The 15,102-nt window shown below is 42.2% G+C and overlaps 4 protein-coding genes and 1 pseudogene across 8 annotated transcripts; 2 read left to right on the top strand and 3 right to left on the bottom strand.

Moving 5' to 3' along the window:
* The first annotated feature begins 1,194 nt into the window (after positions 1-1,194).
* Positions 1,195-3,389, top strand: LOC113747886 (uncharacterized). 2 transcript variants are annotated; one of them, XM_027289533.1, is made up of 3 exons: positions 1,197-1,554; positions 2,295-2,411; positions 2,501-3,389. In XM_027289533.1, the coding sequence occupies exons 1-3, from the start codon at positions 1,479-1,481 to the stop codon at positions 3,109-3,111; spliced, it is 804 nt and encodes a 267-aa protein (XP_027145334.1). In that variant the 5' UTR covers positions 1,197-1,478; the 3' UTR covers positions 3,112-3,389. The 2 variants fall into 2 exon arrangements, with proteins under 2 accessions (XP_027145335.1, XP_027145334.1); XM_027289534.1 differs by lacking the exon at positions 2,295-2,411 and having other exon boundaries at positions 1,195-1,554.
* A 3,014-nt stretch (positions 3,390-6,403) lies between these two features.
* LOC113747885 (UDP-glucuronosyltransferase 1-5 pseudogene) lies at positions 6,404-8,980 on the bottom strand (annotated as a pseudogene).
* A 103-nt stretch (positions 8,981-9,083) lies between these two features.
* Positions 9,084-11,392, top strand: LOC104929210 (endonuclease domain-containing 1 protein). Of its 2 annotated transcripts, XM_019277796.2 has the most exons (3): positions 9,084-9,523; positions 10,566-11,214; positions 11,252-11,392. In XM_019277796.2, exons 1-2 carry the CDS (start codon positions 9,191-9,193, stop codon positions 11,208-11,210), a joined length of 978 nt encoding a protein of 325 aa, XP_019133341.2. In that variant the 5' UTR covers positions 9,084-9,190; the 3' UTR covers positions 11,211-11,214; positions 11,252-11,392. The 2 variants fall into 2 exon arrangements, with proteins under 2 accessions (XP_019133341.2, XP_010741971.2); XM_010743669.3 differs by having other exon boundaries at positions 10,566-11,392.
* Positions 11,393-12,029: 637 nt separating this feature from the next.
* LOC104929209 (DELTA-stichotoxin-Hmg2b) lies at positions 12,030-13,385 on the bottom strand. Of its 2 annotated transcripts, none has more exons than XM_010743668.3 (3): positions 12,947-13,385; positions 12,689-12,812; positions 12,030-12,580 (listed from the first exon to the last, which is right to left on the bottom strand). In XM_010743668.3, the coding sequence occupies exons 2-3, from the start codon at positions 12,790-12,792 to the stop codon at positions 12,127-12,129; spliced, it is 558 nt and encodes a 185-aa protein (XP_010741970.3). In that variant the 5' UTR covers positions 12,793-12,812; positions 12,947-13,385; the 3' UTR covers positions 12,030-12,126. The 2 variants fall into 2 exon arrangements, with proteins under 2 accessions (XP_010741970.3, XP_027145326.1); XM_027289525.1 differs by having other exon boundaries at positions 12,689-12,866; positions 12,900-13,385.
* Positions 13,386-13,389: 4 nt separating this feature from the next.
* On the bottom strand, positions 13,390-14,752 carry LOC104929207 (DELTA-sagatoxin-Srs1a). 2 transcript variants are annotated; one of them, XM_019277798.2, is made up of 3 exons: positions 14,619-14,752; positions 14,296-14,407; positions 13,390-13,904 (listed from the first exon to the last, which is right to left on the bottom strand). In XM_019277798.2, the coding sequence occupies exons 2-3, from the start codon at positions 14,397-14,399 to the stop codon at positions 13,478-13,480; spliced, it is 531 nt and encodes a 176-aa protein (XP_019133343.1). In that variant the 5' UTR covers positions 14,400-14,407; positions 14,619-14,752; the 3' UTR covers positions 13,390-13,477. The 2 variants fall into 2 exon arrangements, with proteins under 2 accessions (XP_019133343.1, XP_010741969.1); XM_010743667.3 differs by having other exon boundaries at positions 14,623-14,727.
* Between the last annotated feature and the right edge of the window lie 350 nt (positions 14,753-15,102).

The following is a 15,102-nucleotide window of genomic DNA, read 5'->3' on the forward strand; positions in this document are numbered from 1 at the left end:
CTGCAGTTCCTCTAACGTCCACTTGAGGCTGGCTCCAGAAGTGAGTCAGTCTCCATAAGTCCCCATGTTTCACAGCAGAAATAAACATGTTTACAGCCTGGTACAAAAAACAGTTTTGGTCTCTGTAGCTAATTTCCCCGTTCATGACAACTGTACTGAGGGTGAATTTATATACAACTCACCTGTTCACATTATATTAAGGCTTAAAGTTATGCAGGATTAAGAGTGTGGACGCTTTGATTGACAGGTGGGTGTCATTACAGATGTCTTATTTGAGCAATCATCATTTGGCCTGCCTCAGGTCCAACAATGATCCATGTCTGCCGATTTTTAGAAGGCCGAGGAGGCAGGACTGCCAACATTCTTTACACTGTCAATGAGTTAAACAATAAAAGAGACAACACTGGGAAGAAAGGAGGCAAAGGGTCTCATCATAACATGTTGATTTCAGTGTGACGCTGAGGCTGATACTACTTTTTTTTATTTGTGCATATTAATAAACTAAACTAAATGCATGCAAAGCTGCATGCAGCTGTTACAAACCACACACACAAAAAAAAATGCACGTAATATCTTTGACGTTGTCTCGTTCCAGACAGGATACAGAGGCTGTTAAAACAATGCTCTGCATCTCCTCCCTCACACATATCAGTGGCAACACGTTTGTTTAGAGTAGATCCCTGCAGATTCTCACGTGGGAAAGGAATTCTCGCTTATCTTGCAGTTTTTGTCGTTACGGGACGTCCTGCTGGTCGCATTAATAATAATTCTCTTCTTGTTCACAAGATTAGAGGAAATTCACAATGATTTTATGAAGCAGAAATATGTTTTTTCTTCTCTCTCTCTCTCTCTCTCTCTCTCTCCCCTCACATAAAGCATGTGGCGAGTCCACCTTAACAAACAAACTACATTGCCACCTGCTGGTTCAAATTAAATGTACATGTCTATTTCTTTAAGGAAATAATTAATTAATTGACATGAACACTTGAGTTCGTGCAGCCTGCACATAGCCAGCTATAAGAAACTTAAATTATATCCAGTCTTACATCGTCATCGTGTTCTCATCCCCTGCTCAGCCCACCGTGTTTGTAACCAACCATAACATCTTATATATAAGTTTAGAATGTAACTTTTTTATTGCATAAGACAGACAACAGAGAGCATCTTTGATGATACATAACAGGAAAACCACAGACACACTTTGTTGGAGGTGTTGAACCATGAAGAGATGTTTTTTTTAATGTATGTGTGTGTGTGTGAGTGTGTTCGATGTCTAGACACACAAAACACACTTTGTCTGATTTGTGGGCTTATTTAAAACAAGTACACCATTTATGTTTTCTCGTGTGTCACGACTTCAGACGCTTTAACATAATGCATCCTTTTGTTGTTTTTACTCTGCAGACATCAGGAGGGTTTTTAAAAAGGAGGATTCGAGACGCAGTTTTCTTTGTTTGCTCTGACACTGTAAGAGCAGAATGGACGGTCACCAGCTCAATAATCCAACCTCGGACTCAATCTTAGTGACTTCAGACAATCAGGAACAGGAAATATGTAAGTACAATATGTAAGGACCTCTGAACAACAACACAGTTAGAATTTCTGACAATTACAGTTAATTAATATTGTGTTATAAACCATTTATTGAATGTTTAAGTGTTGAACTAACAGTATTGTAAGTTATTTATTCTAATTAAATCCCTAAAACTGTATTTCACTGTAATTTCCCAGCTTGGGATAAATAACGTCTATCTATCTATCTATCTATCTATCTATCTATCTATCTATCTATCTATCTATCTATCTATCTATCTATCTATCTATCTATCTTCATGTTCTGTAACAATATCTTGAATGAAGAGAGAATCTGGCACGTTGCTGCACAAAAATCAGGGAAAACTCCACTTGATTTTACAAAAATAAGTTGATTTATATCGGAAACAAGTAAAGATTTGACTGCAGATGGATTTTTTAAGAAAATATAAATTTAAAAGCCCAATTACAGACAAAACTGATAAAGCCAGACATAAACACAGTGTTCATGATCAGAGTTTGTTTAGCAACAGGATGACGGGTGGTACAAAGTATGTGATGCCTCTTTGAGTCGACGTCCTGGGCTTGCTACACGCTCTGCTTAATGGATCTGCTGTGATCTGAGCTCATTTTATGGTGCATTGGTCTGTCATGTAAGCAATACTGTACGTGGTTTCCCCAGCCAACAGCACAATCATAAAATAAACCTTACCCCTGTTACATAAATTACTACTAACACTACTACCGTTTGTTTGTTTTAGCTTCAGACTGCATCCATACCACGAAAAACACGAGCTGTCAGCACTTCGGTCCAGTGGTCGGTCTGTCAACACTCTGCTTGCTGCTGCTTGTGTCCTGCGTAGCTCTTTCTGTCTTGTGTGAGTTTCGAGATTAGACTGAAAGAAAGTATCGTTCTGAAGACATGCTGTGTGAACAAAAGTAACGATTCTTTGTTTGTAACCTTCAGATCACAATGAGTCACACGGCAGACCAGAATGTAAAAGCCTCTTCTTCGACTTCCAGAACATCAGTAACAGCTATCTCACTCTTACTGAAGCAAACAGCGACCTGCGAGGGGACAATGAAGTCTTGAAGGAGCGCGGCGCCTGGCTGGACAAACAGACCAAAGTTCTTAACAGCACTTCAGCCAAACTCATGTCTGTCAATCTCGCTTTGAGTTTTGAAAGCAGCGAGTTGATGAAGCAAATTGTGAATCTGACTTCTACAAACTTAAAGCTCACACAAGAACATGAGCGTTTGGTCCGGCACACATCCAAGCAGGAGGAAGAGAAGCGGAACATGTCGCAAACGATCAAATATCTGGTCGACTCGAATGCTTGGCGAGAGGATGAGGAGCGACGGCTCTCCGAGATAAACAGCTTCCTGAACGATGAGCTGTTTGAAGTGAAAGGAAAGAATGCAGAGCTTCTGGAGATCAACGACGGGCTTCAAAGAGAAATTAAAAATCTGAATGCACAGAAAACAGACCTTCAAGAGCAAAACCAGAACCTGAGCAGCACAGTGATGAAAGAGAGGCAGGAGGCAGCAGGCACCAATCTTCCTCCAGGTACCGGCTGAGAAGATCTGGATGGAGCCTGATGACTCGAAGCTCGGCGACCCTCTGGGAGAAGATTGTGGACACAGAGACCAGTAAAAACGCACTAAAGTCCTGGATGGATGGCTCCTGTAAGATACAATAAAGATGGATCTGTGATCATCCACAAACAATTCTGTTTATTTCATTTTGTGAATATAACAATAATACACTAATTTGAATTTGTAATTTTCTTTATGTATGTATATCTTTGATTCAGTCCATTTCTTTTGCTCTCTAGCTGCAAATAAAGACAGTTATCTTTCAGACAATTTGTTTTTGTTTCTTACTTTTTCATTCATATAAATTTGAATTTGGGTACAACTGACTGCATTTAATTACAAAAAACATGTTGCAGCATTAAATTTGGAATGTTAACCCTCATAAAAACATAAAACAAGACAGTCAAGTGTGTTTTTCTTGTAAAATTTCAGATCTGTGTACACTAACAAAATAATAATAATAATAATAAATAATAAAATAAATAATTACTTACAAATTGAATTAATTACACCCAATCAACCCTTTTCAGCCCAAGGACCCCTTGGGCGAGAGACAAACAGAACAGAGAGTGTGTCACATTTTTAAGCCTGGCTTCTAATAACTTTTTATTTAATTTTTTATTCACCTTTTATTTCACCTTATTAACCTATTTATATGCTGGGTTATGAGCCTATATGTGTTTATGATTGATAAAACATTCAGGCATAATGGAATAATTTATAAATAATATATAGTTTTTTCAAAATGTCAAAATTTACTTTTATTGCATCACTCATCATCATAATTTTGTTATATTTTCACAAATTATTTTGGTGAAAACTTGTCATTATTATGCACAAAAAATTGGCGGCCCCCAATTATGCTGTCATTTCATTGTTCACTGTTTAGTTTTTGAAATTTCATTTTGCAGCGCTGCAGCAAAACTTTATTTTCACTGTTGATTAATCACTTTACTTTATGTTTAATCTTTAAAAAAGTGGAAACCCAGCCTCACTTCGTTACTGTTTAGGACACTATGGGAGATGATTTCCAATGTGAACTTGCAGATGATGTTTGGGATGAATGTCTGCGGGCTGGTCCATTCTTCCTCCATACCTGCTCGACACGGGTTGCTACAAAGGTTCTTCATGCTGTCATTTAACTAAGGCCACACTGTCTAAAACATATGATGGTGTTTATCCTAGAGACAGCTGAAGAGTGACAGGAATGTGGGGAGAGAGAGAGACGGGGAATGACATGCAGCAAAGGGCCGCGGGTCGGATTCAAACCCTGGGCTGCTGCGGCAAGGACTGAGCCTTCGTACATGGGGCGATGCTCTACCAACTGAGCGAGAGATCAGAGATCACCTCTGTCTCTTTCATACCATCTGTGGTTACTGCCCTATTGGAGTCACCTACTTCTGTGCTGCAAATACTACGAAAAAAGATTTTATTAAAAAATGTATTTTTTTCTTTTTTGTTATTTTTTTAGATTTATAACCTAACCTGTGCAGACCTATGGGACCCGTAGAACTGCATCATATGCTGGTTGAACACTCACTCACTACGTGAGGCAGGTAGTACAGTGTGCTCAACTTGTTTTGGTGTTGCCCCTTTTTTTTCTTTTGAATGTATAATTCAAAAGTGGAGAAACCGAAGCACTCGGAGGAAACCAAAGCAACACCGTGAACGCTGTAAACTCTTCACAGCAAAGAGGACAAGGTCCAGAACTGAACCCTGACCTCATCGCTGGGAAGGCACAGTGAACACTAAAGAGTCTGCAGATCTTTGGGGCCTGTTGTTGTGAGTCATGTCCAGGTTGGTTATTTTGATGTTACTTTGATGGGTTTTTTTAGTGGGAAAACCGAAGCACTCGGAGAAAACCACAGCAACATCATGATGTCACGTTATTTTGATGGGTTAGGGTTAGGGTTAGGGTTAGATGGAGGTTTGATGGGGTTTTTTTTTAGTGGAGAAACCGAAGCACTCGGAGAAAACCACAGCAACACAGTGACCTTACAGTTACAAGAGCCAAAAATAAGTGGGAGCTCTCCTTCCAGAAGGGGGCAGTACCAGCACATGTAAAGAAGTGGACCCATTTTCTTCATCAGTGTTACAAAAAAAAGCAGTTTGAAGAAATGTTGACTTCATTTCTATTTATTTTTTCTAATAGCAATGGGGGAAATGTCTCAATGTAAACTATTCAAATTAAGGAAGAACCTTTAGTTTCAAAATTTTATCTTTTTTAGATTTTAGGCCTATCCTATCGTTCCTCAATCGTCCACTCACCAGAAAGTGAGTCCAGTCTCGTAAGTCCCTATGTTAAAATGTCCAACTTCACAGCAGAAAACAAACATGTTTACAGCCTGGTACAAAAAAATGGTACTAAGCTCTATAGCCACTAAATAAATAATACAGACAGTTATCTTCCAGACAATTGTTTTTTTTCTTACTTCTTATTCATATAAACTTTAATTTGGGTACAACTGTACAACAGACTTCAGCATTCAATTTGTAATGTTAACCCTCACCTAAACGTAAAAACAAGCAGTTAAATGTGTTTGTCTTGCTGATTTCAGATCTGCATACACTAACAAATCGTTTTTAAAACATATATATATGCCAGTTGTCCACTTAAATCGCGCTTACATGCTCACAAAGATAATGCAAACATGGTCAAGTTAAACAGAGTGTTGGTTTTAAATGGCCACCATCTTAATTTAGTCATTTATGTCATTGTTTTACATATAATGGTTATAAATCAAGTAATGGACAAAAGTAGCTCCATGGTGGTGCTGATTAAAGTCATAAGATTGTCATAATTCATTTGGGAATCATCATGTAATATATCTATAATTATCTGAGATATTTTACTGGGGAAGTGAAACATCAACCTTGTGATGTGCTGGATGATAAATCAGAGGATTACCAGAATTTTTTAGGAATTATCCTCTTGCTCCATTGATAACTCTTTCACTAGCACACCATCAACAAGATACCGTTTAAATTATTTTTTGTAGCCTCATAATGGTCAATGAAATTATGCTAGATTGCTTATTAACATCTGTTTGAAAAAGAGACAGCTAAGAGTTAAGCGTCTGAAAATCAGATGGGTTGCGGGCATGACCAAGTGAGTTGAAGAAGGGCAGAAGGCAGAGAATGGTGAATGTCAGAGTGCAGGTTGAAGCTGTGGTCCTGCTCCTGAGCTTCAAATAAGTTGTCAAGATATTTTAATTATTTCATGGAAATCTATTCAGTAGTTGTTGAGTCATTCAGTTAATCTGATGTGAGGAGTCTACTCTTGCTTGGGTTTTCTCCTCCTGCACGTCTAAAGCAAAGGAATCGCATTAATCCCGCCACAATAATAATAAGCATCAACAGCACTGCTAAACAACAGCATATAAACTCCACAGAATGATAGCATACCATGGCATCTTATAAGACTCAGTGCGTAAATGTGCAGCTCCTTTGTGCCTAATAACAACAAATCAATCCAGTAAAGGGCCGTGTCCAGAGGATGCATTGGTTTATCCCGATGGAGAGCAGACAGACGCTTCATGTTATTTCTGTATGAGGGATGTGAGTACTTTTTGTATTGCTTCCCGAAGTTCTGGCGAGTGACTTTTTTGGTAACATCGACCACCTTAGCGACACCTCGGATCTCCAACCTCAGAACGTTCTCAGCTTGGTCAAACATAAGGGGCATGCCTACTATTGGCACTCCGTGGTAGATGGACTCATAGATGCCGTTAGTGCCACCGTGGGCCACAAAGGCTTTAATCTTTGGGTGTCCCAGAAGGTCATTCTGGGGCAACCAATTTAACAGTAGGGTGTTGTTGCCCAAATTGTTTGGTCGCTCACCGGCATGCCTCCATATGACCTTTTGTGGAATTTGGGCAAAGGCGGCAGCGATTTCAGAAGTGATTTCTACAGGTAGGCTTTTGACCAGTGTACCAAGAGACATCAAGATGAATCCATGCTCTCCTGAACTTTCAACAAACTCCTCCAGCTCTGATGATAAAGGCTTCGAAGGCTTACACTGAAAACCTCCAATGTAGGCGATGTTTGGCATGGTGGGCCTGGGGAATTCAAAGACAAAGTCCACCCTTATGAGCCAGATGTCTGCTCCTTGTAGAAGGTGATAGAAGTTCACATCTGGACCAAAGTACCTGTCTACCAGTCTGTCATAGTGAGGGCGTACTATAAACTTGTGAAAGCACGTGTTGAAGACATATTTAATTGTGTTGTGAACCCTTTGTCCAAAGGTCATCTTATCTGACACAACATGTCCTGCAACTGGAACATAGGATATTGGAGATGGAGCTACCACAGCATGCCCTTCTCCACTGGTGATCCATCTCACGTTAAAAACAGTTGGCAGTTTAAGCTCATGAGCCACCAGAACTCCTACAGGCACTCCCGGGTCAATAAGAACCACGTCAAACTGAGTGTCACGCATATTCTGCATCAGAGTCTTGTTCTCAAATATTTCTACCACCAATTGTCCGGCCTGTTGGTGAATGTCCGACAGTGCACCGAGCATTTCCCAGTACCACTTCGCAGTGCTGATAAAAGATCCTCCCTCTCTCTGTGTTGTCAGAATATTGGCAAGAAGGGTTGCAAAGAAGTCCTGATCTTCCATGTTCATGGCTTCTGGTAGGGTGACCGTGATGGAGCGGTAATGTGGTGCGTTTTCTTTGATGTACCAGCTAGTGGATGTACGGACCACCGTGACCTCGTGGCCCCTGGCATGTAGGCCCTGGATCATCACGTCCATGTTGATCCAGTGGCTGCCATCTATTGGGAACACCAGAATCTTTCCACCCAGGACATTGGGACTCGTCAGACACACCACTAGGAGCAGAAGCGAGACTCCTGAGATGCTCCCCATGGATAAAGCCTGAGAAAAATAACAAACATACAAGGTTAATATGAGTCTAGAGCGTCTTGTCGAATCACAAACATTGTCTAGAACACTGAATGTGTCGCAGTGATGTCGGGTGTAATTTAGACATTGGTCTGTACATTAGAGTAACAAGCACTGTCCTGACCAAATAGTAAAGATGGTGACAGCTGTAACCTCTAAATGCTTAGAAAGCATTGCAGCCACGGCAACCTCAATGGCTGTGAAGTGCCAAAAACTGCAGTTCCTCTAACGTCCACTTGAGGCTGGCTCCAGAAGTGAGTCAGTCTCCATAAGTCCCCATGTTCAAATGTCCAACTTGACAGCAGAAATAAACATGTTTACAGCCTGGTACAAAAAACAGTTTTGGTCTTAAGGCTTAAACGTCATCAGGTCCACCGATGATCCTTGGCTCTTCAGAAACCTGTGGGTGGCTGTCCATTATTTTTTACTATCGGTGGTCATAACCCCATGTGATAATAAAATCTTGGCGGTCTCAGATATTTTGGACTGGAAGTTCAAAAGGAACTTAATAACCTTTGAAGACATTTAATACAGTAAACATGATACATGTTATTCTTTTAGGTTCCTTTAAGTAAATGTTCTGAACACTCTCTGCTCTCTAATCTCGTCCTCTGCATTCCAGCAGGGGCTTGCTTACAGGCTAAAAACTCCCCATTTATAGAAAGCAGAAAGCGTCCAGTTTGCTTTCTGCACATCTGTTTTTGAGAAACCTAAAAGAGGAATCTAACAGCCTAAAGAAACAGCTTCCAGTGCTGTGAAGGAGTTTGTGGAAAAAGGAGAAGTGTTACCTCAGAACAGTGGACAAATGTTCCGTGAGCCTCCTCGGGATAAGTGAAGCCTGGCGCCTGCACGGACAGGAAACTCCAAACCCGATTATGGTGTTACATAACAAAGTGGGAGTGAGTGGGTGGGTGCGGGGGAAAACAAATGGACTTCAGCATTTTCCGTGAGAGGAGGGGAGAATAGTTTTCCCACAAAGTCCTCCCTCTCTGTGAAGTAACAGTATGTTGTTAAATCCTATCCTACACATGAGAGGAAGTCTTTGAAACGTGAAACTGATGTTGAAAGAGCTTCTGCTTTCACTCAGAGGTCATGTGTTCATGCAAAGCTAATTCATGATTCACTGCGTTTCACTGAGCGTCCGTGTGTGAAGGCATGACACATCCCACAGCATCTCACAGCCAGATTTCACTGTCAGCTACCAAAATGTCACGCCGCGTTGCTCTGGCTGTGGTTGTCCTGGCCTTCGCTGGAGGTTGGTGCCCGTGTTTGGCTGATGTTGGGGATTTTGCTCCATGTCTGCACGTCTTCTACAAATCTTGGCCTCCTAAAGGTCTGGTGGGGACCCCAATCTGCCAACGTTATGACAACCAGTACCACTTTGCCACGCTGTACAGTCGACCTCGCCGTTCGCCATGGTTTTCAGCGTATTTGTACTCTGTGCCAGCGGGAAAGAGACCGAGCGCATCCTGGAAGTTTGAGCCACAGGTGAGGTTATTTAAATATTGTGTTGTCTGATTGGAAGATTTAAAAATGTGAATTTATACTGAACGAAGGTGAAAGGTTGGAAATCTTCTTTATGTCTATACTGAGATCACAAGATGTAATCTTATTTATTTAATTTTCTGGCTCATTAAATGTGTTTTACTTATTTCACTTAGTCTTAACTGCTGTAACACAATACATACACAATATATTTTTTAAATTTCTCTCATTTTATATGTGCTGATGTTAGTGAATGTGCTGAAGTTACAGTTTACCACCAGTTACGCAACGTGTTTTCAGGAAATAACAAGAAAACGAGGAAATGAGCCTCAGTAAAGGAGAACTGTCTCATTTGTGTGTTCGTGGTCTGTCAGCTCTCCACGGTTCAAAGAGTCTTCTAATGTTTTTTTTTTTTTTTAGATTTGATAGCTATGAAACCAAATCTGCGATACAATATGTCATACATCTGTTGCTATAGTAACAAGGTCTGAACGAGGTCAGGGCTCTTCCACGCCAAACTGTAACTGTAACATTCACTCATTTCTGTGAATGTGCTGATTTAAATCACCTGATTCCAGCGGTTCACAACCTTTTTTCTCTTAAAGGACCCCGTTATTATCAAACTTTTATCATTGAGTGACACGTTTTATAGATATTTCATGTTGTATTCAATGCATGTAAACAAACACAGGATGGAAAAACTGATGAACTGAACAACTAATCCAAAAATAATGAACGGGAAGTTTGTGTCAGATGATTTCCTGATATTTTTAGGAACTTGTCTGTGTTTTTGTTTTAATATTAAATGATACTTAACAGATTTATTTTATTAGTCTATAGACTCTTGACTAGTCGGTCCTCCACTTTGGTCCAGACCAAAATATCTCAACAACTATTGGATAAATTCCCATAAAATGTAACATTCCTGGTCCCCAGAGGATGCAGAACTAATGTCATTTCCATCATCATGTTGATGTCTGGTTAGTCTTTTAAAATACTTTATGTTATGTTTATCGTCTTTCCCTCCCATCCCCTTAATAAACAGCTCGCCTACCCAGGAGCTGATGGCAACATGATCCCCTTCCCTCCAGGCCCGTTGGACCAGAACGTGGTGGAAAGTCAGGCGGTGGAGCTGGACTACATTAATTCAACCTATTCTCGTGGCCACCTGAACCCCAGCCTTCACCACCACACACACAAGGACCGCTCTGCCACCTTCACCCTCACTAACGTGGTTCCCCAGAAGGCGGGCTCTAACGATGGACCCTGGGAAGTCCTGGAGCAGACTGTCAACAAAACCCTGAGCGCCTACTGTCTCGGAGAGGCCTACATAGTGACGGGGATCATCCCTTATCTGAACGACGAGCGCTGGCTCAAGAATCACCGCGTGGCCGTGCCTGAGTACATGTGGTCCGCCTACTGCTGCCCAAACTACAACAACAGTCTTCCAGAAAAACTCAAGGACTTTTTCCCCACGTATGCTGCTATCGGCCGCAACGACTGCAACAGCACCGAGGAGATCGTGCCCGTCAACAAGACGGCGAAGAAACAATTCAGAGGGTTTGATGTGAGGCCGATGCCACTAGAAACACTGGAGATGTATCTGAAGGACAGGTTCAACACGGTGGTCAGTGTTTTTTATGAGCAGTGCTCCGGATCAGAAGCAAACACACACAGACTGAAGCAATAATCAGATCGGTGAAGTGTTAATGCTCCTCTTATTTAATTCAGACTAAATACATTTAAAAGAATTATGATAAGTACAAAGTGTCATCAAGACTTCCTCCAAACAATGGTTCAACTCTGGATAGATGCAAAAACTACTTAGTTAGAATTGAAGGATCGTCGTCATTAAAAAAGAAAACTAACTTTAAAGTGATATATTTGTTTCATTGATAAATAAACATTTCAGAGCTTCATCAGTTTTGGTGAAGATTGATACACATAAGTTGTATAGTTACATAGATACAGATGGCTTGTTTGAGCAACCAGGCTTTTATATATTTACATATATCGACACCTCTAAAGCTCTCGATGACACCGACACGCATTCCAACTTGTTGTCTGAGGAGCTGTTTGTAATGCTTCCGCTGCAGGTTTGCAGTCGTCCGTGCATCTAATACTTTAAAACCACTAGGTGGTGAAAGTGTGCAACACATGTAGTCGGAGAAAGGTGGCGCCTCTGTTGGACTGCACGCTGCAGCTGGTGGAGTTTGATCTCTACAAAACACCAGATCTTATTACCTCGAAAACCAATCAGTCTTTTATCTTTTTTATACTTACCGAATCAATCAATGATTCTTTTTATTTTATATTTAAAACAGAAGCCACATTTGAATCTGTTCTGTTTCCTGGAGATGTGTAATCAAATCAAATCAAAACAATTATTTAATAAATTGCAGCGATGACTCATGCAGACAAACGCTGACTTGCTCCACCGGTTGGACTCGACTCTTCTGAAGCTTTGCCAAGACGTGTTTGTTTTGTTGTTGCAATGATCACAAAGAAACAGTTTTGTCACATCAGACATGATTTATTGCATGAACAGACGGTACAACAGCACAGGTGTGCAAAGGGTTAAACATATAACACTATACACTGATGGCTTAGTAATGCTGTTGCTGTGCACCTGGGGTGAAAATCTTGTCCCACAACTCCACCTTCAGGATGGCCCTGCCCAGAGGAGACATGGTGCACATGACGTCCAGGTTCTTACCCACAAACATGAGACCACAACCTTTGGCCTCGGCCCGTACGAAGCCCTGCTGCTCTTTGTTGTTATACATCTCTTTGTACAGACTCTCATCGCACTCTCGGCTCTTGTCGTAGATTCCCAACGCCACCCAGTTCTTGTAAAAGTTGTAGTCGTAGGGCACGGAGAACATTATCGCCAATTTCTCCCGAGCGCAGTTGCTTTGCCTCTCAAACATGTCGTAGGTCAAGACGCCCACCGCGCCGCACGCTTTGCCGCTGGACTTGCTGAAGTTGCACACCTCGGTTTTCAGCGGGCGCACGGTGGGTTGAGGCGGGCTGTGGCAGTTGCCACTTTCCAGGTAAACCCTTTTTTAAAAGTCAGGAAAAGTCGATAATTAATTCACTTATTTTGAGAAATTGGCACCTCATGCATGCAATCTTTTTCTCTGCCTTGCAATGTCGTCTTGCACTTACTTGGGGTCGATGAGGCAGATGTTATTGGTGACATTGGTGATCTCAATGGTGACGTTTCTTCGGCTTTTGAGGTTGGCGGCCAGAGCCTCTGCTGATTCACTCATGCTGCTGCTGCTGGTGAAGGCTGCGACGGAGCAGGAGGCAAGGAGAGTTACAACACAAGCACAGTGCTTCACAGATCACAGGGCGATGCATCACAATTCACTTCACAATATTTTAGTTACCCTACAAACACAGCTCAGGGATAAACCGGCTTACCTGTCCGGATCACAGGTGCGCTGCTTGCTCGCGTAATGCTAGATTTGAAACACTGGCTTCACTCTTTAGATCGTTCTTGTTGGGGAATGTGTGACACCCAAAAAAAAACTGTCTCCACCCACAGCACACGCCTACTGCCTATCGCTCACTGTCTCAAATCTTTTGTCCCGTCTTCGGCCGAGGTATGTCTGCAGAGGCGTGATGACAGGGTGCAGCCAAAAATCACAGCAGCACTTTGTATGTTTTGTTGTTTTTATGTCGAGTGAGAAGCTGGTTTGTTCAGCTCTGACTTCATACCTCGCTGTCTCGTCATGCACCACACCTTCTGTCTGCAGGTCTGTGTTTTCCTCACTAACACGTTTATTCTACTCAAAGTGAAGTCATGTTATTTCTACTTAAGATGATTTTCTTCATGATTAAAGATGACACAAAAAAAATTAATTCTCATGATTTTTTATTCATTCAAAGCATCGACACGTGACAATAAATGACAATGAGGTTTTCATTCTCGCAGCATTACAAAGACACTCATCAGCCCATCCTGTCATACACCTCCAGTTTAACAATAGCCCTCCCCTCGTCGGACATGCAGGCCCTCACGTCCACGGCCCTTCCCTGGTACTTCACCCCCGAGCCGTCGGCCTCGTGGCGCACAAAGTTGGTGAAATCCTTTCCCTTGTACATGAGGTCGTACAGCTTGTCATCGCAGGCGTGCGTGTGCTCGAAGATGCCCACCCCGAGCCAGTTCTTGTAGAAGTTATAATCGAACGGCACGGAGAACATGACGGCGATCAGCTCGTTGCAGTGGCGCTTGCGCATGTCGAACAGCTCATAGGTCAGGACGCCCACGGCGCCCGACGCCGTGTTGTCGTCCTTGGTGAAGGAGCACACCTCGGTCTTGGTGGTGCGCACGGTCGGCTGTGGAGGGCTGAAGACGAAGCCGCTTTCCATGTGCACCCTGGAGGGAAGAAGAGGGTGGATGCACTCATGAGACTGCATGCTCCAAGTCATGCATTTAAAATTCTACCTGCAGCTAAACGTACTTAGAGCTGGTCGAGGTGGAGCTAATAACTACACACTGTTATGTAGTCCAGTGGTTCTTGGCTTGGGAGTTAGGCCTCTGTAAGGGGTCACCAGATTCATTTGTGGGCTTGTGTGACAATTCATGACAGAAGAACGAAGAAAAAACAAAGTTCTGCTGCTCTAACTCCAATTTGTCGATAACTGCACCAGAAAAATCAAACCTTGGTTCAACAAATGTAGCCAAGTAAAAGCATAAAGTACCTGAGTACTATGCAGTTACAGCTGGCAGTCATGCATCTTTACTGCCATCAAACATCGTTACTTACTTTGGGTTGACGAGACAGTAGACGGAGCTGACGTTGGTGATCTCCATGACACAGTTGCGGTTGGTGGTGAGGGCGACGGCGTGTGACTCTGCAGTCTCGGGCATGTTGACGGCTGAATGAGACAATAAAGACCGATTTAACAGTTTGCTTAGAGACTCTTCATCAAACAGCATCAGGCAGAACAGTCCGGCTGATGTTTTATCTCAGGTATAGTCCTGAGAGGCGCTAAAGGCATCTCTGCCTTACACACTATTATCACAAACAGTTCTAGTTTTGGAGAGTACTGCATGATTATCGCAATAAAAAAAAGTAAATGCACTTACTTACTTGTAGTCACGCACACGAGATGGCAACGAGCACTTTGAAAACTGGTCTGAGTCTGGTTTGGAGACAAGAATGAAGTCCCACCCTCTCAGCTGCAGTCACACCTCACATGCAGTGCGAGTAACAGTAGGTGTGTCTGTGCTCTGTGTTTTTCAGAGGCACAAAATGCACATGTCATTTCTCTTATGTCTTATAGTTTGAATTTACAAAGCTGCAGTGAAACAGAATGGAGTGTAGAAACTTTATGTTTAAGGACTTTGGGACACGATGGAAAAGTAATGTGTGCACAGGCGGACGACAGATGGTCCCTCAGTGCCTGACGGTAGCTGGGTGAAATACCTGAATGTTCAGTAAGATTAGAAAAATAAATAAAGAGCAGCCACACCCAGACAATACATGTGATGATGGTGACTCATTTCAGATGGAGCCCAAACCCAAACCGGTTCACCTGAAAGAACTCACTGTGTCTGTCTCAGGTGTTTG

The sequence above is a fragment of the Larimichthys crocea genome, chromosome XVI (assembly GCF_000972845.2).
Source record: "Larimichthys crocea isolate SSNF chromosome XVI, L_crocea_2.0, whole genome shotgun sequence".
Taxonomy (NCBI): Eukaryota; Metazoa; Chordata; class Actinopteri; family Sciaenidae; genus Larimichthys; species Larimichthys crocea.